The sequence below is a fragment of the Heloderma suspectum genome, chromosome 8, assembly GCF_057233095.1.
Source record: "Heloderma suspectum isolate Gila_16-S chromosome 8, 16-S_ref, whole genome shotgun sequence".
NCBI lineage: Eukaryota > Metazoa > Chordata > Lepidosauria > Squamata > Helodermatidae > Heloderma > Heloderma suspectum.
In genome coordinates, this window is record NC_139465.1 from 23605239 (window position 1) to 23627838 (window position 22600).

At 43.7% G+C, this 22600-nt stretch overlaps 2 protein-coding genes across 6 annotated transcripts in view; one reads left to right on the forward strand and one right to left on the reverse strand.

Annotated features, from left to right (window-relative positions):
* The first annotated feature begins 6467 nt into the window (after positions 1–6467).
* PDCD5 (programmed cell death 5) lies at positions 6468–20302 on the forward strand. Of its 3 annotated transcripts, none has more exons than XR_014784734.1 (7): positions 6468–6569; positions 9354–9394; positions 11683–11744; positions 13702–13793; positions 14824–14895; positions 18904–18999; positions 20069–20302. XR_014784734.1 is itself a non-coding variant. In XM_084813127.1 (7 exons), exons 1-6 carry the CDS (start codon positions 6504–6506, stop codon positions 18943–18945), a joined length of 375 nt encoding a protein of 124 aa, XP_084669253.1. In that variant the 5' UTR covers positions 6468–6503; the 3' UTR covers positions 18946–18993; positions 20067–20154. The 3 variants fall into 3 exon arrangements, 2 of the variants coding, with proteins under 2 accessions (XP_084669253.1, XP_084669252.1); XM_084813127.1 differs by having other exon boundaries at positions 18904–18993; positions 20067–20154; XM_084813126.1 differs by having other exon boundaries at positions 18904–20302.
* Positions 20068–22600, reverse strand: part of ANKRD27 (ankyrin repeat domain 27) — a 90979-nt gene continuing 88446 nt past the window's right edge. For 2 of the 3 annotated variants that reach the window (XM_084813122.1, XM_084813123.1), the window contains exon 29: positions 21439–22100. In XM_084813122.1, coding sequence (XP_084669248.1) covers positions 21834–22100 — 267 coding nt within the window. In that variant the 3' untranslated portion in view covers positions 21439–21833. Of the gene's footprint in view, positions 22101–22600 lie in introns of all 3 variants that reach the window. The other variant, XM_084813121.1, reaches the window with a different exon arrangement.

The window sequence follows — 22600 nt, forward strand, 5'->3', positions numbered from 1 at the left end:
ATGGAACGCCCCATTTTTGCCACTTTGTGCTCCACTTCCGAGCTCGGAGGATGGGGCCATTCCGTGCTGCCAACGAGGCAGCACAGGAGAGGGTGGAGTTAGGTTCGAAGGTCGGTTCCCGGCAACCAACCTATTCTATGGCTGTCTAGCCACTGACTGCCATAGAATAGGTTGGTTGCCGGGAACCGACCTTCGAACCTAACTCCACCCTCTCCTGTGCTGTCTAGCCACTGACTCCCCTTCATGGATCACTGCCTTGTTGTGGCAAAGAGGCTTGCATAACTCAGTGAAGCCTGAGTTATGCAAGCTATGCTGTGCACAGCATAAGCTATGCTGTGCAGGGCCACCCAAGATGGACAGGTCACGGCGGAGAGTTCTGACAAAATTTGGTCTACTGGAGAAGGAAATGGCAACCCACTCCAGTATTCTTGCCAAGAAAACCCCATGGAACATATCACAAGGCTAAAAGATATGATGCTGGAAGATGAGCCCTTCAGGTCGGAAGGTGTCCAATATACTACTGGGGAAGAGCACAGGGTATTTGCAAGTAGCACCAGAAAGAGTGAAGTGGCTGGGCCAAAGCTGAAAGGACACTCAGCTGTGGATGTGTCTGGTGGTGAAAAGAAAATCCGATGCTGTAAAGAACAATATTGTTTAGGAACCTGGAATGACAGATCAATGAATCAAGGTAAGCTGGAGGTGGTCAAACATGAGATGGCAAGACTGAACATCGACATCTTGGGAATCAGCGAACTCAAATGGACAGGCATGGGCAAATTTAATTCAGGTGACCATCATATCTACTACTGTGGGCAAGAATCCCTTAGAAGAAATGGAGTAGCACTCATAGTCAACAAAAGGGTGGGAAAAGCTGTACTGGGGTACAATCTCAAAAATGATAGAATGATCTCAGTACGAATCCAAGGCAAACCATTCAACATCACAGTAATTCAAGTCTATGCCCCAACCACTGAGGCTGAAGAAGCTGAGGTTGATCGGTTCTATGAAGACCTACAACACCATCTAGAACTAACACCAAAAAAAGATGTCCTCTTCATCATCGGGGATTGGAATGCTAAAGTAGGAAGTCAAGAAATCACCGAGATAACAGGCAGGCATGGCCTTGGTGTACAAAATGAAGCAGGACAAAAGCTAATAGAGTTTTGCCAAGAGAACACGCTGATCATAGCAAACACTCTTTTCCAACAGCACAAGAGACGACTCTACACATGGACATCACCAGATGGTCAATATTGAAATCAGATTGATTATGTCCTTTGCAGCCAAAGATGGAGAAGCTCTATACAGTCAGTCAAAACAAGACCTGGAGCTGACTGTGGCTCAAATCATGAGCTGCTTCTTGCAAAATTTCGGCTTAAATTGAAGAACATAGGGAAAACCACTAAACCATTCAGGTATGACCTAAATCATATCCCTTATGAATATACAGTGGAGGTGAGAAATAGATTTCAGGGATTAGACCTGATAGACAGAGTGCCTGAGGAACTATGGACGGAGGTCCATAACATTGTTCAGGAGGCAGCAACTCAAACCATCCCAAAGAAAAAGAAATGCAAGAAAGCCAAGTGGCTGTCTGATGAGGCTTTACAAGTAGCTCACGAAAGAAGGGAAGCGAAAAGCAAGGGAGAAAGGGGACGATATATCCAACTGAATGCAGAGTTCCAGAGAATAGCAAGGAGAGACAAGAAGGCCTTCTTAAATGAACAATGCAAAGAAATCGAGGAAAACAACAGAATGGGAAAGACTAGAGATCTCTTCAAGAAAATCGGAGATCTCAAGGGAACGTTTTGTGCAAAGATGGGCATGATAAAGGACAAAGAAGGCAGGGACCTAACAGAAGCAGATGGGATTAAGAAGAGATGGCAAGAATACACAGAAGAACTATACAGGAAAGATCTGAATGTCCCTGATAGCCATGATAGTGCGGTCACTGAACTTGAGCCGGACATCCTAGAGAATGAAGTCAAGTGGGCCTTAGGAAGCATTAGTAACAACAAAGCTAGCGGAGATGACGGTATTCCAGCTGAGCTATTTAAAATCCTAAAAGATTATGCTGTTAAAGTGCTGCACTCAATATGCCAACAAATTTGGAACACTCAACAGTGGCTGCAAGACTGGAAAAGGTCAGTTTACATTCCAATCCCAAAGAAGGGCAACGCCAAAGAGAGTTCAAACTACCACACAATTGCACTCTTTTCACATGCCAGCAAGGTGATGTTCAAAATCCTACAAGCTAGGCTTCAGCAGTATGCAAACCGAGAACTACTGGAAGTACAAGCTGGGTTTCGAAGAGGCGGGGGAACTAGAGATCAAATCACCAACGTTCGCTGGATCATGGAGAAAGCAAGAGAATTCCAGAAAAATGTCTATTTCTGCTTCATGACTACGCTAAAGCCTTTGATTGTGTGGATCACAACAAACTGTGGCAAATTCTTAAAGTGATGGGAGTACCAGACCACCTTACCTGTCTCCTGAGAAACCTGTACGAGGGTCAAGAAGCAACAGTAAGAACCGGACATGGAACAACCGATTGGTTCAAAATTGGGAAAGGAGTACAACAAGGCTGCATATTGTCACCCTGCTTATTTAACTTATATGCCGAGTACATCATAAGAAACGCCGGGTTGGATGAATCACAGGTCAGAATTAAGATTGCCGGGAGAATTATCAACAACCTCCGATATGCAGATGATACCACCCTAATGGCAGAAAGCGAAGAGGATCTCAAGAGCCTCTTGTTGAGGGTGAAAGAGGAGAGTGCAAAAGCTGGTTTGAAACTCAACATTAAAAAAACTAAGATCATGGCATCTGGTCCCATCACTTCCTGGCATATAGAAGGGGAAGAAATGGAAGCAGTGACAAATTTTACTTTCTTGGGCTCCAAGATCACTGCAGACGGTGACTGTAGCCATGAAATTAAAAGACGCTTGCTCCTTGGGAGGAAAGCTATGGCAAACCTAGACAGCATAGTAAGAAGCAGAGACATCACCTTGCCGACAAAGGTCCATCTAATCAAAGCTATGGTTTTCCCAGTATGGCTGTGAGAGCTGGACTATAAGGAAGGCTGAGCGCCGAAGAATTGATGCTTTCGAACTGTGGTGCTGGAGAAGACTCTTACGTGTCCCCTGGACTGCAAGGAGGTCAAATCAGTCAATCCTAAAGGAAATCCACCCTGAGTGCTCATTGGAAGGACAGATACCGAAGCTGAAGCTCAAATATTTTGGCCAACTAATGCAAAGAGAAAACTCCCTGGAAAAGACCCTGATGCTGGGAAAGACTGAAGGCAAAAGGAGAAGGGGACTGCAGAGGATGAGATGGCTAGATAGCATCACCGATGCAATGAATATGAACTTGAGCATGCTCCGGGAGAGAGCGCAGGACAGGAAGGCCTGGCATGCTATGGTCCATGGGGTCATGAAGAGTCGGACACGACTGAACGACTGAACAATAACAAGCCACTGACTAGCAGCCATAGGATTGCACCCTAAGCCATAAACAAACATTACCACTCAATATTAGAATTAAAAGCCATCTTTAATGCATATGACAATAATATAACAGAATCCAACCCACCTCTAAAATTACCAACGTGAGTCTTTCACTTTTAGCCCTACCAAGTAACATTTGACATCATCATATTAAATTTGTCTATTGTTAAATCAGCATAATTTATATTCAGTGATTTTTTTAAAAAAGCCTGCTAGTTTAAGATCAGAGTTAAAGCTATTGGAAGCTAAGTCTGGTGCCTTAATTGACATGACTCGTGATCAGTGATGATGTTGTATAATGCCATGAATTCTGCTTGCTTACAACTTAACCTCCATGCATCCACATTTCTCCTAGGTCTTTCAGTCCCAAATCCACATGACGAAGATGGAGTGTCTGGGACCAGCAAGGATGCCCCATGTTGGCCTGATCCTGTACTGTGTTATGAAGCATCTGAGCCTTACCATATCACTAGAGGAATCCTCCTGTGAGCTGAGCCAGACCTGTTTTTTAGTTACATCAATAGCTGCCAGGATGGGTTAAACAATCAGAGGGAGACCTCTGCTAGCAGTAACACTAGATGCTTCATAAAGGACAATAGGATCAGAACAACATGGGCCATCTTTGCTGACCAAGGAAAAGTGTGGCTGCATGAAGTGAAATGGACATAGCGTGTGAATGCATGTTCAATGTAACGTGTGAATATAGTGTGAGATACAATCCTTGCTTTTCCTTTCCCCACCACACAGAAAGTAAGAGCAAGGATTGGGGCTCTTATATGCATTTCTCCTTTCAGAAAGGTGGTGTGAGGTCATGAACCTCTTGCTCCCCTCATCTGTTCATTCCATCCCCGCCCCTCCCAAATTATCCGAGGGTCAAACTTCACGCTACTGTAAAGATGTGGCAAGGTTTTCTTTCTTTTTTACTCAAAAGTAAGCGCATGAGGCCTCATATGGATCAGGGCCCTAGACTAGTGGGGGGGGGGACTTTGCGCGTGTTCATGATTGTAACTCTGTATACCTTCTAAACATTTCAAATTTGAAAATATCTGAGTCATTGTAATACCTATATTCTTATAGTCAGAACTGATGCTCATCCTCCCTGCCCCCTTTTACACATTGCTGAAGTCGTTCTGCATTACATTAAACTGGCCATACTCCAGTAAATAAAGACAGTTGGAGTATATGAGCAGGCCGTACTGAGGGACGTGAAAGGGGAAAGTGAGCCCATCCCCCCAGCCTTGCTGGAAAATGTAGGGCACAATCCTGTGCATGTTTTTTGTTGTTTATTCAGTCAGTCATTTCTGACTCTTCGTGACTTCATGGACCAGCCCACGCCAGAGCTTTCTGTTGGCCGTTGCCACCCCCCAGCTCCCCCAAGGTCGAGTCCGTCACCTCCAGAATATCATCCATCCACCTTGCCCTTGGTCGGCCCCTCTTTCTTTTGCCTTCCACTTTTCCTAGCATCAGCATCTTCTCCGGGGTGTCCTGTCTTCTCATGATGTGGCCAAAGTACTTCAGTTTTGCCTTGAATATCATTCCCTCAAGTGAGCAGTCTGGCTTGATTTCCTGGAGTATGGACTGGTTTGATCTTCTTGCAGTCCAAGGCACTCTCAGAATTTTCCTCCAGCACCACAGTTCAAAAGTTTATTGTGGTTGTATTGTTATATTGTGGTTTTAATGTTCTATATATTTTAAATTGTTTTATTGTGTGTTGTTTGGTTTTAATTTTTGTGAACTGCCCAGAGAGCTTCGGCTATTGGGCGGTATAGAAATGAAATAAATAAATAAATAAATAAATAAATGCATCTATCTTCCTTCGCTCAGCCTTCCTTATGGTCCAGCTCTCGCAGCCATATGTTACCACAGGGAATACCATTGCTTGAACTACGCGGACCTTTGTTGTCAGTGTGATGTCTCTGCTCTTCACTATTTTATCAAGATTTGTCATTGCTCTCCTCCCAAGAAGTAAACGTCTTCTGATTTCCTGGCTGCAGTCAGCGTCTGCAGTAATCTTTGCGCCTAGAAAGACAAAGTCTTTCACTGCCTCCACGTTTCCTCCTTCTATTTGCCAGTTATCAGTCAAACTGATTGCCATAATCTTGGTTTTTTTGAGGTTGAACTGCAACCCAGCTTTTGCACTTTCTTCTTTCACCTTCGTCATGAGGTTCCTCAGCTCCTCCTCGCTTCCAGCCATCAAAGTGGTATCATCCGCATATCTGAGATTGTTAACGTTTCTTCCAGCGATTTTAACTCCAGCCTCGGCTTCATCAAGCCCGGCACGTCGCATGATGTGTTCTGCGTGCAGGTTGAATAGGTAGGGTGAGAGCATACAGCCCTGCCGTACTCCTTTCCCAATCTTAAACCAGTCCGTTGTTCCGTGGTCTGTTCTTACCGTTGCTATTTGGTGCATGTTTAGACAGAACAAAAGTCCTACAATTCCCAGCATTTCCTCGCCAGGGCAGCTGGCGGGGGAATGCCGGGAACTGTAGACCTTTTCTCCGTCTAAACATGCATAGGATTGCGCCCTTAATGAACTGATCACACCAATTGAGAGAGAGAGAGAGAGAGAGAGAAGGTGGTGGTAAGCAATCCTGCGAAATGAGCAAGCAGCGACGAAAACCAGCTCGGGGGCCAATGACCAGCAGGCCCCGCTCCCTCATCCACGGGTTTTGTTTTTGTTTTGTTTTGTTTTTTTAAAAAGGGGGGGGGAGAGGTCTGTTCGGCACTCGGCTTGCTGCGTCTGGCTGGGAGCTGTAGTAACTACCGCAGGGGGAGAGGGGGCGCCCCTTCCTCGATCCTCTCGGCGTTGGACTCGTGGGGCCTGCCCGGCTTAGGGCGGCCCGCGCACGCGCGCAGGGCGCGGAGGGGCGGGGCGGGGCGCGGAGGCCCGGCCTTGAGCGGCAGGCGCGAGCCCCGCCTCCCCGCGCGCGCGCGCTCGCCCGGCCGGCCGAGTCCCGCAGAGGCGCGCGGCGGCCGCGTTCTTCTCGCGCGAAGATGGCGGACGAGGAGCTGGAGGCGCTGCGCAAGCAGAGGCTGGCCGAGCTGCAGGCCAAGCATGGGGTGAGGACGGCGCGAGCCCCGCTCCCCGCCCCGCCCCGCCCGCCTTCCTCGCGCGGCCTCGGGGCCCGGCCGCCCCGCGCGTCTCCTCACGGCAGCCCCCGCGGAGGCCTGATTCTGCCCCTGAGGCGGCGGCGGCGGCGCTCCGCGGCAGCCTCCCCCAGCCCGGTGCCCTCCCGACGTGTTGGGACTGCGGCCCCCAGCATCCCCCGGCCAGCTGTGCTGGCCGGGGGATGCTGGGGGGTGTAGTCCAGCGCTTCGGGAGGGCGCCAGGTTGGGGGAGGCTGCTCTACGGCGTGGGAAAAGGGGGGGGGGCGGGTATTTATTTATTTATTTATTTATTTCTACACCGCCCAGCAGCCAAAGCTCTTTGGGCGGCTCGCAACAATTCGCGGGGTAAAGTACAGAGGAAATATTTATTTATTTATTTATTTAAAACAAAAAACGGGCCGCTGGTTCTCAGTGAGGTGAGCCGATCTGGGTCCGAGCTGTGCCACATCAGAATCGGGGCTTATTTATAGGGGGGGATTTAGATTCCCCAATCTAAACACGCACACGCGCACCCTCAGCTATAGGAAGGGGCTTGTTTTATTTCTTTTAAAACGGGCTGCTAGTTCTCGGTGAGGTGAGCGCGCCGATGTGCGTCTGGGCTGTTCCTGCTGGCTGGGGGAAGTTGGGGGGTGTAGTCCAACGCATCAGGAGGGCGCCACGTTGGGGGAGGCTGCTCTATGGCATAGGAAGGGTTTGTTTTTATATATATATATATATATATATATATATATATATATTTCTACATTGCCCAGTAGCCAAAGCTCTTTGGGAGGCTCGCAACAATTCACAGGGTAAAGTACAGAGGAAATACTTATTTTTTTGAAAAAAACGGGCTGCTGGTTCTCAGTGAGGTGAGCCGATCTGGGTCCGAGCTGTGCCGCATCGCAGAATAGGGGTGGAGTGGGGGAGGTTGACCTGGTGGCATGCTCCTTCCTGCTAAAATGAAGAAATAAGCATCCTTTTCTATGGAAGGATAGCCTAATTTTTACGGGGAGGGAATGTGGAGGGTTTTTGTTGGTGGTGGTATGGAGCGTTCCATCATGTGAATGTATCTTCCGCTTCTGCCCCGCCCCATCGGTCTGAAGTTGTATAGCCCAGACACTCACCTCAATGAGAACTAGCTGCCAATGGCTATTTTTTTAATTTCCCCCAAGACTTGTACAGCTTTCTATAGAGAGGGATTGATTTGCGTATTATGTTAATGAAGGCACATGCCATGCGAGCACCTGCAGCCTTCCAAGTCCGAGATGGTATAGCCCAGACACAGGGTGAATACCTCTGTGAGAATGGATACCCAGTTGCCTCCCTCACCTCTGCAATCTGGTGTTATAGCCAAAACATTGGTTGACCTGAGAACTTGCAGGCAGCCAATCTTCTTCCTCTTACATACAATAACAAAAACTTCCACATAGAAGGCTAGCGCAAAGCTCTATGGAAAGCAATTTTTTTTTAATTTTGGTATGGAGGACCAGCACAGATGCTGGTTGACTCCTTTAGTGAGAGCTCTTCCCCCACCCCTTCAAGTGGTTAGGCTTGGCAGTTAAAATTCCAGAACCAGAGGCAATCAATCATTTATTTATTGAATTTTTATCCTGCCCTTCCTCCAAGGAGCTCACCCACCTCTTTTGCTTTAGCACGCAAACTCACAATCGACTTCTTCATAGGCTGTGCAGTGTGACCTGGACCGCTGGGTTATTTATGGACTAAACAACCCAGCGGTTAACCCATAGTTGTTGGGTTAACCACTGGGTTGTTTTAAAGCTATGGGTGGTTGTTACGTGCAAACCAGATCATTGTCTGGCAGACAATTGAACAAACCATGGTTTGTTTTATCGGTCGCTGTGTTGTTTGTTTCCTTTCTTCACCCGCTTCCTCCCTGTATTCCAGCTGCCTTTGTGGCACAGCAGTACTGGCATGTGAAGAGGCTAGTTGGGGGCGGGTTTACCACTCTTGCCTGCTGCCCTGTAGCCGGGTGAAAGTATCCATGAACAACCCATGATTCTGTGCTCACACGTAACGACAACCCATGGTTTAAAAAGCCCACAGTTCACAACCCAACAACAAGCCCTCTCTTCTCCTCATGGGTTGTTTGTGGGTTCACATGTAACAACCTCCCACGATTCAACCAACCATGGTTAATTATGTTTTGTCATTATGTGTGAACCCAGTATCTCTGAGAAATCTTCCAGTTTGAAGTTAACACTTCATGCATCTGAAACATACACAGAAGCTTATGCCAGAATAAATGTTAGTCTTTAAAGTGCCAAAGACTTTGTTGTTTTTGCTGCAACAGATTAACATTTATTTATTTATTTGTAATATTTATATACTGCTTAATATAATAAAATCCCTAAGCAGACTGTGACTACTCCTCTGGGAATTCTCTCTCTGGTTGAAAATTATCTACCTTTTCTTCTTGGCAGGTAGATTCTGGATAACCTAAAGTTTGCATAGTCTCCACACCAACAGAAGTCAGCCAGTTAAAAAACGCAAAACAAAATCTTACTCATTTTGGCTCTTAGATCAGTTAGTCTAGATGCTTTCTTCCTACTTAGGAGCAATGATAGCTGTGCATTTATGAGTGAAACTGTATTGAACAGTCCTGTCCTTGAAGAGCTTGTAAAGTTAAAGCAGCATCATACATAATTTAGCATTTGAGTTTAGTTACAGTTAATAACCATCCTCACTGTACTGCTATACTTCGTACTGAAATGGTTCTTATTTCTAACCTTTCAGGATCCTTCCAGTGAAATCACACAACAAGAATCAAAACAGAGGTATGAGCATTATTGCATTTATCACTGGATTAGTGTGGCTTTTTAGAAGCAGAAACAGATGGGATAGCTGTGATCAAGATCTGATGGTATTCTCCTACCTTAAAGTGGCCATGGGGGGCTTTGATTCTGATGAGAGCACTGGTGTGTTTCCCGAATCTAAATCCCCCCTCAGCTGCTTACAAATCTCTTGTTTTATGTCTGTTTTGGTTCTAAGAGAGCAATCCTATGGCCCCTAAACCTGGGGGGCCATAAGATACTTCAGATTCCTGGATCTGAGGTCGGAGACAAGTACTCCAACCTCGGACCCAGGAGTCCGAGCTCCCCCTCCCCACTAGCACAGAGAGAACCATGCCAGCTGCCTCTCCGAGATTGCAAAGGCAACCTTGGGGAGGTCAGAAAGGGGGCATTCCTGTGGGCGGGGAGGGGATACAAGCTATCCCCAGCCTCCTCCTCCCCAGTGCCTCAGCTAGATGGGGGAAATGCCCGTCTAGCTGAAATACAGAGTGGGAGGAGTGCAGAGGCAAAGATAGCTTCTGTGCTCCTCCTACTCTGCATAGGATCCCTGTCAGCCTCCGTGTTCGGAGGTTGACAAAAATCCCGATAGGATTGCGTCCTAAAAGTCTTTGCATTTGAACCTCTGTTCATATATAGTTCCAAACGCTTTAATTAGCTTGAAATGTACTACTTACTCTGGCCTTCCCCTGATTATGTTTTATCGGACTGGGTTGTGGCTGCAGTTATCTGTTGTAAGTTTTATTTTGTCTTGCCGTTTGCTACTATTTATAATGTTTGCTGCTGTTGCTACTGTGTGTTTGCTGTTTTGTTGTATTTTTACCTTTTTTAATACTGCATCAGTTTTTATTATGTGTTTTATTGTTGTACACAACCAGCTTAGGAGGGCTCCTGCCCTGAAAGCTGGCTAAGAAATATTTTAAATAAAATAAATGGCAGCGTTGTAAATTAAATATCACTGAGTGATTGCCTATTCCCTATAGGGAGCCCTAGCCCCCCACCCCACCCCAAAAGCAGCTATCAAGGCTTCCTCTGCTGTGGATGAATGGTAAATGCAGAAGGGCTTGCTGGACTCGTGTCTCTTTCTCTTGTTCCTTCCCTGCCAGAGAGAGAGGACACAGCTAGAAGTCACCTGGATCTGATTCTGATTCTCTGCACATGACCCAGATGAATGGCTTTTTGCTATCCTGCTTATGCTGCCTTTAGAAGAGTATGCACGTGGTAAACATCTAATAAACAAGAGTTTTAAATCTTCCTGCATCAAGGTTCTAAAAAGAATGGGAGTTCTATCTGTGTGAGATGCTTGGTACTGAGCCATAAATAGTTTCTAGTCTGTTCTGAGCTGAATGAGTTGCAAGTTCCTGTCGCTGGATTCTGTTTTCCAGTTAATAATAAATGAATTTGATCTTAAATTATGAGCTTCCTGCATAAAGATCGTATTTTCTGTAAGGGACAGCTTAACATCTGCCACCCTGGTCCAAACATTTGCCCTAATGAGCATCTATAAATAGAAAACTATCTTGATTTTCTTTTTCTTAGGAGGTAGTACAAAAGTTGCAGAATTGCTGTTATAAGGTTTGAGCCGCAATCCTCTCAGGATCCCTTTCAGCCTCTGAACTTGGAGGCTGATGGGCATCCTATGCAGAGCGGGAGAAGCGCAAAGGCGATCTTCACCTCTGTGTGCCTTCCGCTCTGCATTTTGTGCTAGCTGGGCTTTTTTGCCCATCTAGCTGGGGCTCTGTGGAGCAGGAGGGAAGGAGGCTGGGGAGGCCACAGGACTCTTCATAAGCCAGCCTTCTCCAGTCCCTTTCTACGCACAGAACTGCCCCATTTCCCTCCTCTCAAGGGTTGCCGGCATGGTTCTCTCTGCACCAGCTGCGGGGGAGCAGGGAGCACCGACTCTTGGGTCCAAAGTCAAAGCGGTGTCTTCAACCTAACATTCTGGAATCCAAACTATCCTATTGGCCCCCAGATGCTGTCTAGGGGCAATAGGATTGCTCTCTTAAGAAATTAACATGCTGAAATAATTCAATAGAAGGGGGAAATTGTAGAAAGACAGCAATTTAATGGTGATTTAGGATATGTTACAGTTTTGATATGTGACTAAGGTCACTGCTACTTTAAAAAAATGAATGGATATAATTTTGGTTCTATTGAAAAAGTCTGAAAATGAAGCTTTTTTTCTTATAAAATAGTGACATCTTGTAAAAGTGCTATGTTAGAGCCTTTTGCATCTGTAATGTTCTTGTGTAAAATTATTGCCATTTTTATTACAGAGAGATAGAAATGAGAAATAACATTTTGGCTCAAGTTTTGGATCAAGCAGCTCGTGCAAGATGTAAGCATTCATGTTGTCTTCTAATCAGCTTTGCCTTTCTCTGAATCAAAGTCTTATTTACTGCATTGGAAGTAAAGAGGACAGTGCTCTAGGCTGCAATACTATGCATACTTATATGGGACTAACCTTTATTGAACATAGTAGGTGTTGCTTTTGAACAAATGTGCATAGGATTGCACTTTCAGGCAATCTTCCCTCACTTCTCTCCCTGTCTTTAAATGGATGTTGAGCACCTTTTTATTCTGGCAGGCATTTTATATCTGATTTGTGCTGGTCTGTCAAACCAATTAATTTATACTAGTTTTTGTGCTCCTGTGTGTTTTTACTTTGATATGTTTAATCTGACATATATATTTTTAGCTGATCTATGCAATCTGATTTACGGTGCCTCTGGACAGAGGGGTGGTACTGCTAACAGTGACAGTGGTTGTGCAGCTATTCCGTCTTTTCTTAGAGCGCAATCCTATGTATGTTTAGACAGAAAAAAGTCCTACAACTCCCAGCGTACCCCCAGACAGCATGGCCTGCTGGAGGGATGCTGGGAGTTGTAGGACTGTTTTTGTCCAAATATCCATAGGATTGTACCCTTTTTTCTTAAGTGGTAAGAAAAAAGATGGAAGAAGTGGTGGGGAAAACACAGGAGGATTACAAGTGGAAGATGATGTTGTCTGAACCGCCCATAACATTCCGTGAATAAGGTGGTGCAATAAATGCGTAGTCTGGCAGCATCTTTAGTGCATGGTTTAGCATGGTCATAGTCAGGACTTCTGTGTTAAAAAGCTGTTTGGCTGGAATTCTGTGGTGATATCCCTGCAGGTATGAGTGGAGGCTATGTCAGGGACTGGAGATGAACTTCTTCAGTAACTTCTAGCCTAGCTGTGTGAAGAGAATGTTCAGTGTTCTTCTTGGCACATCTCTAGAACTCTGTTAGGAGGTCCTGGTCCCTGAAGAGCAGCACTTAGGTATGACAGAGGCTGGGGAAAAACCCAGAGTAATTCTCAAGAAGATCCCCAGCCTCTGTCATACCTAATTAGAGTTTGTAGGCCACTAGACTCACTCCATTAAAGGGAATTATTCCAGGACTGAAATAGTGGTTGTATATGACCCAGATTAGCCAAACAAGGCCCAGTTTTCCAGCTGTAAACAAAGGACAGGATAGTGGCAATGTGTTCCCAAAATATCACAACTGAACATTCATGAATTAAATCCTGTTCTTTGCATTGAACTGTTTTAGAGCCAGTCTTATTATCTTGGTACGTCTTCTGCAGCTCGTTGTAGACATTAGGCCAAATCATGTTTTATGCTAACCATTATTTAAAATCTAAACCACAATTTGAGCTTCCAAAGGTATACCAGGCAAACAAATTGCTTCCTTGCTTTTCATTTTCCATCCTGTCTGCTTCATAATTTCAGTCATAAATCCTGCCTCCAAGAGTGCAGCAGCAATGGCAATGACAGTAGTTTGTCTGTGGTTTGCAAACCTCTTTCAGGTTAGTTTGATTCTCGTTTGCTAGGTGATTGCAAATCATGGTTTGTAAATTCAGCTCCTTAACTGATTTGGTATGATGTCTGAATTGAACCTACGTACAAACCAGATTCTTGTGATCATTCATTGGACTTAACGTTGCATTAGAGAATAAAACAACTGTAGTATGATTAATTTTAAAAAAAAAAATGGCACTCTGCTATTTGAATTACAATTGATAACAAGCTGTTGCAAATTTAATTGTAATAGTTAACACATTTTTCCTCAACTGAAAATCAGTGGAATGAGATAAGTGACAGTGAAGGAAAAAATACAACCATCCTTATAAGCAGTTGAGAAAAGCAGTATGCCATCACTCTTAGTTAAAGACTTTACCCGCTGGCATGAAGCTCCAGCATGTCTTTTATAATTTCTCAATCCTGCAGTAGTAAAATATTTTTTTAACCACAAATATTTGTTTTCCTTTTACAGTAAGTAACTTAGCTCTTGTAAAGCCAGAAAAGGCAAAAGCAGTTGAGAATTACCTTATACAGATGGCAAGATTTGGACAGTTAGGTGGAAAGGTAAGTTGATTCTTTGTCATGGCTCCCTGATGAAACACATCTTGGAAATGATAATTTAATGGCCTACAGATCTATAGCTAAATGTTCAGAGACAGTATATCGTTGAGTACCAGAGGATCGTAGAGGTATCCAGACATTGTTTGAAAACAGAATGCCAAACTAGATGGATCATGGTCTTGATCCAGCTTATTCTTACACATCCTGCAAATTCTTACACATCCTGCAAAAAAAAAAAGAGACTGTTTTAGGGCGCAATCCTATGCATGTTTAGACAGAGAAAAGGCCTACAACTCCCAGCATTCCCCATCCAACTGGCTGGGGTATGCTGGGAGTTGTAGGCCTTTTCTCTGTCTAAACATGCATAGGATGGTGCCCTTATAAGCTTTTAAAAGTTATACTGCAATTAAAATCTTTTTAGCCATCTCTACAGTAGTTTCCAGATAACTCTCCCTTCAGTTTTAAAATCAAAAGCACATTGTTTATAAGCTATTTATATATGTGATAAGGAGGAGAAAGACAAGTCTCCACAAATCCACACACCTGGTGAGCAAGACGCTTGGCCTCACATAGATCCTAAGTTTCAACCCACTTCAGTTTCCAAACAGAAAAGAAACAGCAAGTGGGAGAGATCCCTCCTGTTTCTTACCTTCTCCATATCCTAAACAAATGAGAGAGGACCCGGCCTGCCTCCCAAGCCCTTTGTGCATGCTAAAGGATGCAGGGGAGATGATTACAAATAATGGCTGGCTGGCAAACCAAACAATTACCAATAATAATAGCTTGTAGTTTTCTCCTTTGCTTTTTGGTTCTGTATTTCACTGACATTCTATTTTGGATGAAGGGGCAGCCTTCATCCAAAGTTTGAACTGCTACTTGCTGCTATTTGAACCTTACTAAAAATAATTCCAAATAATTTAGAGGGAAACTTAAAAAAACAACAACCCTGTTTTGAGAGGAAAAAAGACACAGTATAAGCCATTCTATCAAACAGAGTTCTCTGCATGGGTTTTCTTTTTTTCTGGTTTCCCAGGTATCAGAACAAGGGTTGATAGAAATACTTGAAAAAGTGAGTCAGCAAACTGACAAGAAAACAACAGTAACGGTAAGATATCTTTGAATCAATTAAAGCCTGTTTGCAAGGGCACAGTCCTGTGCATGTTTAGACAGGAGTAACAAGAGACGACTCTACACATGGACATCACCAGATGGTCAATATCGAAATCAGATTGATTATGTCCTTTGCAGCCAAAGATGGAGAAGCTCTATACAGTCAGTCAAAACAAGACCTGGAGCTGACTGTGGCTCAGATCATGAGCTGCTTCTTGCAAAATTTTGGCTTAAATTGAAGAACGTACGGAAAACCACTAAACCATTCAGGTATGACCTAAATCATAACCCTTATGTATATACAGTGGAGGTGAGGAATAGATTTCAGGGATTAGACCTGATAGACAGGGTGCCTGAGGAACTATGGACGGAGGTCCGTAACATTGTCCAGGAGGCAGCAACGAAATCCATCCCAAAGAAAACGAAATGCAAGAAAGCCAAGTGGCTGTCTGATGAGGCTTTACAAGTAGCTCACGAAAGAAGGGAAGCGAAAAGCAAGGGAGAAAGGGGAAGATATATCCAACTGAATGCAAAGTTCCAGAGAATAGCAAGGAGAGACAAGAAGGCCTTCTTAAATGAACAATGCAAAGAAATCGAGGAAAACAACAGAATGGGAAAGACTAGAGATCTCTTCAAGAAAATCGGAGATCTCAAGGGAACATTTTGTGCAAAGACGGGTATGATAAAGGACAAAGAAGGCAGGGACCTAACAGAAGCAGATGAGATTAAGAAGAGGTGGCAAGAATACACACAAGAACTATACAGGAAAGATCTGAATGTCCCTGATAGCCATGATAGTGCGGTCACTGAACTTGAGCCGGACATCCTCGAGAGTGAAGTCAAGTGGGCCTTAGGAAGCATTAGTAACAACAAAGCTAGCGGAGATGACAGTATTCCAGCTGAGCTATTTAAAATCCTAAAAGATGATGCTGTTAAAGCGCTGCACTCAATATGCCAACAAATTTGGAACACTCAACAATGGCCACAAGACTGGAAAAGGTCAGTTTACATTCCAATTCCAAAGAAGGGCAACGCCAAAGAGTGTTCAAACTACCGCACAATTGCGCTCATTTCACATGCCAGCAAGGTGATGCTCAAAATCCTACAAGCTAGGCTTCAGCAGTATGCGAACCGAGAACTACCGGAAGTACAAGCTGGGTTTCGAAGAGGCAGAGGAACTAGAGATCAAATCACCAACATTCGCTGCATCATGGAGAAAGCAAGAGAATTCCAGAAAAACGACTATTTCTGCTTCATTGACTACGCTAAAGCCTTTGATTGTGTGGATCACAACAAACTGTGGCAAATTCTTAAAGTGATGGGAGTACCAGACCACCTTACCTGTCTCCTGAGAAACCTGTACGAGGGTCAAGAAGCAACAGTAAGAACCAGACATGGAACAACCGATTGGTTCAAAATTGGGAAAGGAGCACGACAAGGCTGCATATTGTCACCCTGCTTATTTAACTTATATGCAGAGTACATCATGAGAAACGCCGGGTTGGATGAATCACAGGTCGGAATTAAGATTGCTGGGAGAATTATCAACAACCTCCGATATGCAGACGATACCACCCTAATGGCAGAAAGCGAAGAGGATCTAAAGAGCCTCTTGTTGAGGGTGAAAGAGGAGAGTGCAAAAGCTGGTTTGAAACTCAAAATTAAAAAAACTTAAGATCATGGCATCTGACCCTATCACTTCCCGGCATATAGAAGGGGAAGAAATGGAAGCAGTGACAGATTTTACTTTCTGGGGCTCCAAGATCACCACAGACGGTGACTGTAGCCATGAAATTAAAAGACGCTTGCTCCTTGGGAGGAAAGCTATGGCAAACCTAGACAGCATAGTAAGAAGCAGAGACATCACCTTGCCGACAAAGGTTCGTCTAATCAAAGCTATGGTTTTCCCAGTAGTAATGTATGGCTGTGAGAGCTGGACTATAAGGAAGGCTGAGCGCCGAAGAATCGATGCTTTCGAACTGTGGTGCTGGAGAAGATTCTTACGAGTCCCCTGGACTGCAAGGAGGTCAAATCAGTCAATCCTAAAGGAAATCAAGCCTGAGTGCTCATTGGAAGGACAGATACTGAAGCTGAAGCTCAAATATTTTGGCTACCTAATGCGAAGAGAAAACTCTCTGGAAAAGACCCAGATGCTGGGAAAGACTGAAGGCAAAAGGAGAAGGGGACGGCAGAGGATGAGATGGCTAGATAGTATCACCGATGCAATGAATATGAACTTGAGCACACTCCGGGAGAGAGCGCAGGACAGGAAGGCCTGGCGTGCTATGGTCCATGGGGTCACGAAGAGTCGGACACAACTGAACAACAAGTCCTACAACTCCCAACACTCCCTAGACTTTTTACTGTCTAAACATGCGTAGGATTACCCCTAACTAGTACAAATTGCTGAAAGGTAGGAACCACTTGCATCATTTTGTCAACAGTAGAAGTACATCTGCACATCCCTTATTATATAGAGCTGGCAACTTGTATTAGCAGAAAATAACTATCTCCCATAGATAATTGCTTAAAACTGCTGTTTGTACTCCCTATCATTCTCTTAATATATAGGACAACGTAAGTGGAAACCAGTAGTTTGTGTACTGTATTTTCAAACCTCAAGACACCATTTTCCCTGATAACAAGCATTTCCTGGTCATATATCTGATGTGACTTGTTGACACAAAGAATGTAGGAAAAACCGAAGCATCCTTTACAGTGTTTACATACAGAATTAACAGAAAGTGGCACTGTATTTAAAATTCATTTTATTTTGTTCCCCCTTCACCTTTCCCCACTGTGATTTGTATGCTACTGGGTTCTGCTCAACTATACGCTGAAAACTTTACTGCCGCTGTTCTGGCATAGAGAATACAGGCCCCAGCAAGACTATAGATGGTTGTTCCCAGTCTTAGTGGCTGAAGTGATTGGGAGTTTTAAAGGATGCCAGTGAGTCTAGAATCTACAGTGGCTCCTTTGGCCACATGTTTTGTAATAGACAGGCACAGAATTTGCAAGATGTAGAAACTTGCCTGCACAGATGAAGTCTGGATTCTTTAACACCACTCTAATAACCCACTCTGTGTCTGAGCAACTGTATAGAGTTCCTGTCTTCAGGAAGTGGATGATTATTTCTGACTTATATCCTATGCCTAGAGAGACCAGGGCAGGATTGTGGTGAAGATGATGAGCTGAAATCTAAAAGGTCCTCAGTGCAAATCTCATCCGAGAACTCACCTTAAGCAAGCCACTATGCCTTGGTCTGCCTGCCCCCTTCCTATCTATAATATAGGGATAATACTGATCTACCTTAAAGGGCTATTACTTTTGTTTAGATCATGGGTGGGCAAACTTCAGGCTTCCAGGATCAACTTTGTTTTTGACTAGAACACTGAGATCCACCGACCAGAGCTAGGTGCAAAATAGTGGCTACAGGGCAGACATACACATAGAATTAAGGAACAGGGTGCCTCTGAGCTCACAGTCAGTCCAGGAGTTTGTTTTTGGTACCAGAAATGAGTTCACTCATTGGTTCTCCCTTCTTCCAGCTTTATTAGTTTCAGCAGCCTAATTTAGAAGGGAGGCTTTAAAATTGCTGTTATTGTTGAACATTTGCAAGTCAGAAACCCTTGCAGACCTGTTGCAATTCAAGATCTATCAGTAGATCCTAGCCTCCCTCTTAGGATTTTTACTACTTCAGGAAAACTGTAAATAAAAATAAAGTAGTAATAGTAATTTCCCTATATGCCAGTTGAAAACATGGACAGGAAAGCAGTCGAGCAATGACCAAAGACTCGTGTATTAATTTCAGACTCGGCGGGTATGAGAAGTGCATCTTGCAAAGATCCTGGGCGCTTCTGTGCTTCACACACCTCTCTCTGCTTGATATTACTGTCATAACACAAGTATAGCATTCTAGTGGCTGTAGGATAAATTCTTACTAATTTTAGCCTCAAGCAGTTGTAAAGCTGCTTTCACCTGCAGTGTATTTTTTTCCCTGTAGTTCAACAGAAGAAAAGTATTGGAGTCCGATGAGGAAGATTAATTTGTGAAATACAAAGATGGTCGCCAACTCACATCATCTGGAATGTCAAGGAAAGTATGCTGTACCTGACACAAGTATAGATGAAAAATTTACAGTTTTTTTCTGGTATACATTTTTATATAAATGGAAACCAAATGATCTCTTGTTCTGTATAATAAAATTAAGTGAAATGGTCTTCTTAGATCATTTTTCTAATAAAAAGCCTGAGACAAAGGGGTTCACTCACTGTCTTTTGGGCTTGAGCTTTCCTTTGACACTCCATAGACAAGCACACTTCGCTGTTGGCACCTTTAAATGACATGTTTGTCCTGCATCTGCAACCATAGGTGCACCATAAACCAGTGGGGAGTGAAAGAAACTGCACTGTAAACAGCTGCAGGTTTGTCAAAAAGTTAGTAGTTATATCTGCAGGCAAAATATGTCTTAGATTTCATTCGTATATGTAAGCTGTGGAAGGGGGGGCTGCTGCACCCATGTGTTTGATTTCTCACCACATGCAGATTCTCCCCACCCTTTCTCCTGATGGCCTTAACCATGGTTAATGTGTATCAGGATTTGCTGTTAGCCACAGTTTTGAAACTGACTTCCAAACATTGCTGGAGAGCAAAACCTGGTTAGCATGGGCCATAGTCTAAAAGGATCAGGAACAGTATGTGTGCATTACATGTCAACACGGCTACTAGAACACTTAGTTGGGTGGAAATTCCTTTTTTTTTTTGGAACCAAGCAAGAGGGGTTGGTTGGCAAAAAAGTGGTTCCATGATCTATTGCATTAGACTTTCTTATAATGGCTACCACATCATGAAATTGAATTATCAGCTTAAGAAAGTATTCTTTCATTAAGGTGCTCTCCCCCCCGCCCCCCCCCCCCATGCAGTAGCTAGTTAATGCTTCATGGTTGAGAGTGCCTCAGCCATTAGGCATAATACAGCCAAACTGAAGAATTTTTGAGTCTTGATTTCAACAGGAGACCTATGTGCTTAAATATTCTGTGCTAAAATCAGTTATGAGCTTAATCCAATCCAACTATGGCTGGATTGTGTCCTTTAAGTATCAGTGCAACACAATACTGTATTGACAAACCATTGGATTTTACTCAAGCTCTGTATTTTTCAATATACAGCTGTTGAGGCAACTGCCCAAATACCATGATTCATCTTACCTGCATGATGCCATCGTAACTTCATGTTGTGCCTTTTTGTTGGAGAATGCGATAAGAGATGTATGATTCGTACACTGTACCACCATCCTATGTAAGCCAGAATGTAAAAGAGAGGTTGCTGCCTTTCTGACTTGTGGAGGTGAAGTATATATAGTAGAGCTTTGAAACAGCTATTAAAACCTTTCCATAAAGAAAGCTGAGTTGCAGTAAGCTATTTGTCAATTCCAGTTGCATGAAAGGTCTGTGTTCTTATGTGCATTAAAATAGTGAACGCTGCCTAAATTGAAGTCCTATTTACACCTATTTAGCCTGGTGTTCACATCTTCATACAAACCGAACTGTGTGGCTGAAACTGGAACATGAGCAACAAGCCTGAGCTTTTTAAGAAAGTGCTTTGATATGCATGAGAGAAGCGGCCATCATTCAAGCTGCAAATTATGGCTTGCTTTAAAAGTCACACATTAAAAGCATAGATTTATTTTACTGTTTCTCTTCCATCATTTGGCACAAATCCAAGGCACATAAGAAAATTAGATGAACTCAAGTACTTAGTAGAAAAATATACTTATCCCCCTTCAGGAGCACACTAGAGCTCTACCTTTCATACCTTACATCAACATTCTGTAGAGAGAAATTTTGACAGACTGTTTGACCATCCAAAATAGGTTATCCAACAATTTTAAAACCCTCAGGGTTTTGTATACAAATATTACATAAAAACAAAATGTGAACTGAGCAAGGTTGTTGTGCTGTTCCAAGTGACAATTTAACCCCTTTTTAAAAATAAAAAGGTGGAATGTTTACCTAAAGCTGACATCCCATTTCTAAAAGTGCACAACAGATCAATTTGAAATTTGTCTTTTAAAGTAAGGGCAACTAAGCTGCTTCTCAAATCCTAGCTGACACAGCTACTCCCTTTAAGTAGACTTATTGCATTTAGTGGGATTGCTTTCTTGCGCCAAAAATGTATGTTCCTTTAAACAGGGCCAGGCCATAGCCAGGAACTTGAGACTCTTTTGTGGGATGCTTAACAAAATAAGAGCACGCCGAGTATTAGTCTCAACTCAGCTTGTTTGGAGAAAATTCTCTTAATATGGCTCTCTCCTCCATAAGAAAAAATGTAACCATTAAAAGTAGTTAACCTCCCATATTCCATTTCCCAATACATGGCCCACATTCTAATAAAAATCAATGAAAACGAAATGAACTGTGCAATCTTATCATCTGTGTCAAGTTTTATATTTATCTATCAGTGCTGTAAGCCCTCCCAACAATCAGTGTAAATTAGTGGCACAAAAACTGAAACAAACCATTGCCTTTTCAAACAAGAATATTTAGGCTTTAGAAATCCCATAGAAATTCTGCTTCGCACACACCCTTTACTAATTTGGAGAGTGCAGGAATATAGAAATTTGTCTAAATGTTTTTGATATCTCAATATATGTCTTGATGGGGGAGGGGGGTTAATGGATTGAACTTGGTGGATTGTGTGGATTTATCCACAGATAATCAGAGGATCTCAGTCTCCAAAAGTGCAAACCACACTGGCAGGAAGAGAAGCTTCCCCTCTCATTCCCAAACAACCTTCTGATTCAAGTTTCAAGCCTTGATTCTAAGCATCCATTGATCCTTTAGTGCTGAGTGGGAAAAGAGTGAAACTGATGCTGCCTGGTTCTTAAGTTTGCTACCAACAACCAGATTTCCTTCTCAAGTGTTTTTGAAAGCATCAATCATCCGAGCAACCTTCCAATGAGGAAACACTTGGATCTCTGGATAAATCGCAGATGTCACTGGCATCTGTGGCTGAAAGGGCCACATTAACAGTATGTCTCCGATGCATTAGTTTACTTTTAAGAGGCGCTGCTGCCACATCAGTGTCATCTTCCTTTCTTGTGGGTTCATCTCTGCTGCTGGCATCATAGGTCTGGGTTCGGCTTACGTTTAAAGAGTCCACGGGCTTTAGTTTGCTCTTATCGAAGCTCTTAATCGCTAACTGAGGGGGCAGAAAGTATCAGTTAAGAATTCTGTATCTGGCAGACGTGTAAATCCAAAGCAAACATGGAGTCCTAGAGTTGGGGGGGGGGGGGGGCTTGTAGGCCATCTAGTCCAACCCCTGCTTAATGCAGAAAATCCAGAGCTAGCGCATCACCCAACACATGGCTGTCGAGCCTCAACTTGAGGACCTCCATTAAGCGACAGCCCTACTCATGTAATTGGTTCCACAGTTGAACTGTTCACACTGTTAAAAATGTTTCTCCTATGTTCAGTCATAACTGAACCTCCTGTAACTTAATCCCATTAGATCTAGTCCTGTCCTCTGGGGCAGCAGAGAAGAAATATTTGCCCCCTCCTACGTGACACCTCTTCAGGGATTTAAAGGGTGCTATCATGGCCACCCTAAGTCTTCTCCAGGCTAAACATAAACATTTTTAAACCTTTCCTCATATAACTTGTTTTCTATACCCCTGACTGTCTTTGTTGCCCTCCTCTCAA

Bases quoted from the DNA above. Each gene is read 5' to 3' on its own strand.
- PDCD5 (XM_084813126.1), top strand. From the start codon at position 6,504: ATGGCGGACGAGGAGCTGGAGGCGCTGCGCAAGCAGAGGCTGGCCGAG. The intron at 6,570-9,353 runs GTGAGGACGGCG...CTAACCTTTCAG, and splicing joins AGCTGCAGGCCAAGCATGGG to GATCCTTCCAGTGAAATCAC. The intron at 9,395-11,682 runs GTATGAGCATTA...TTTTTATTACAG, and splicing joins CAACAAGAATCAAAACAGAG to AGAGATAGAAATGAGAAATA.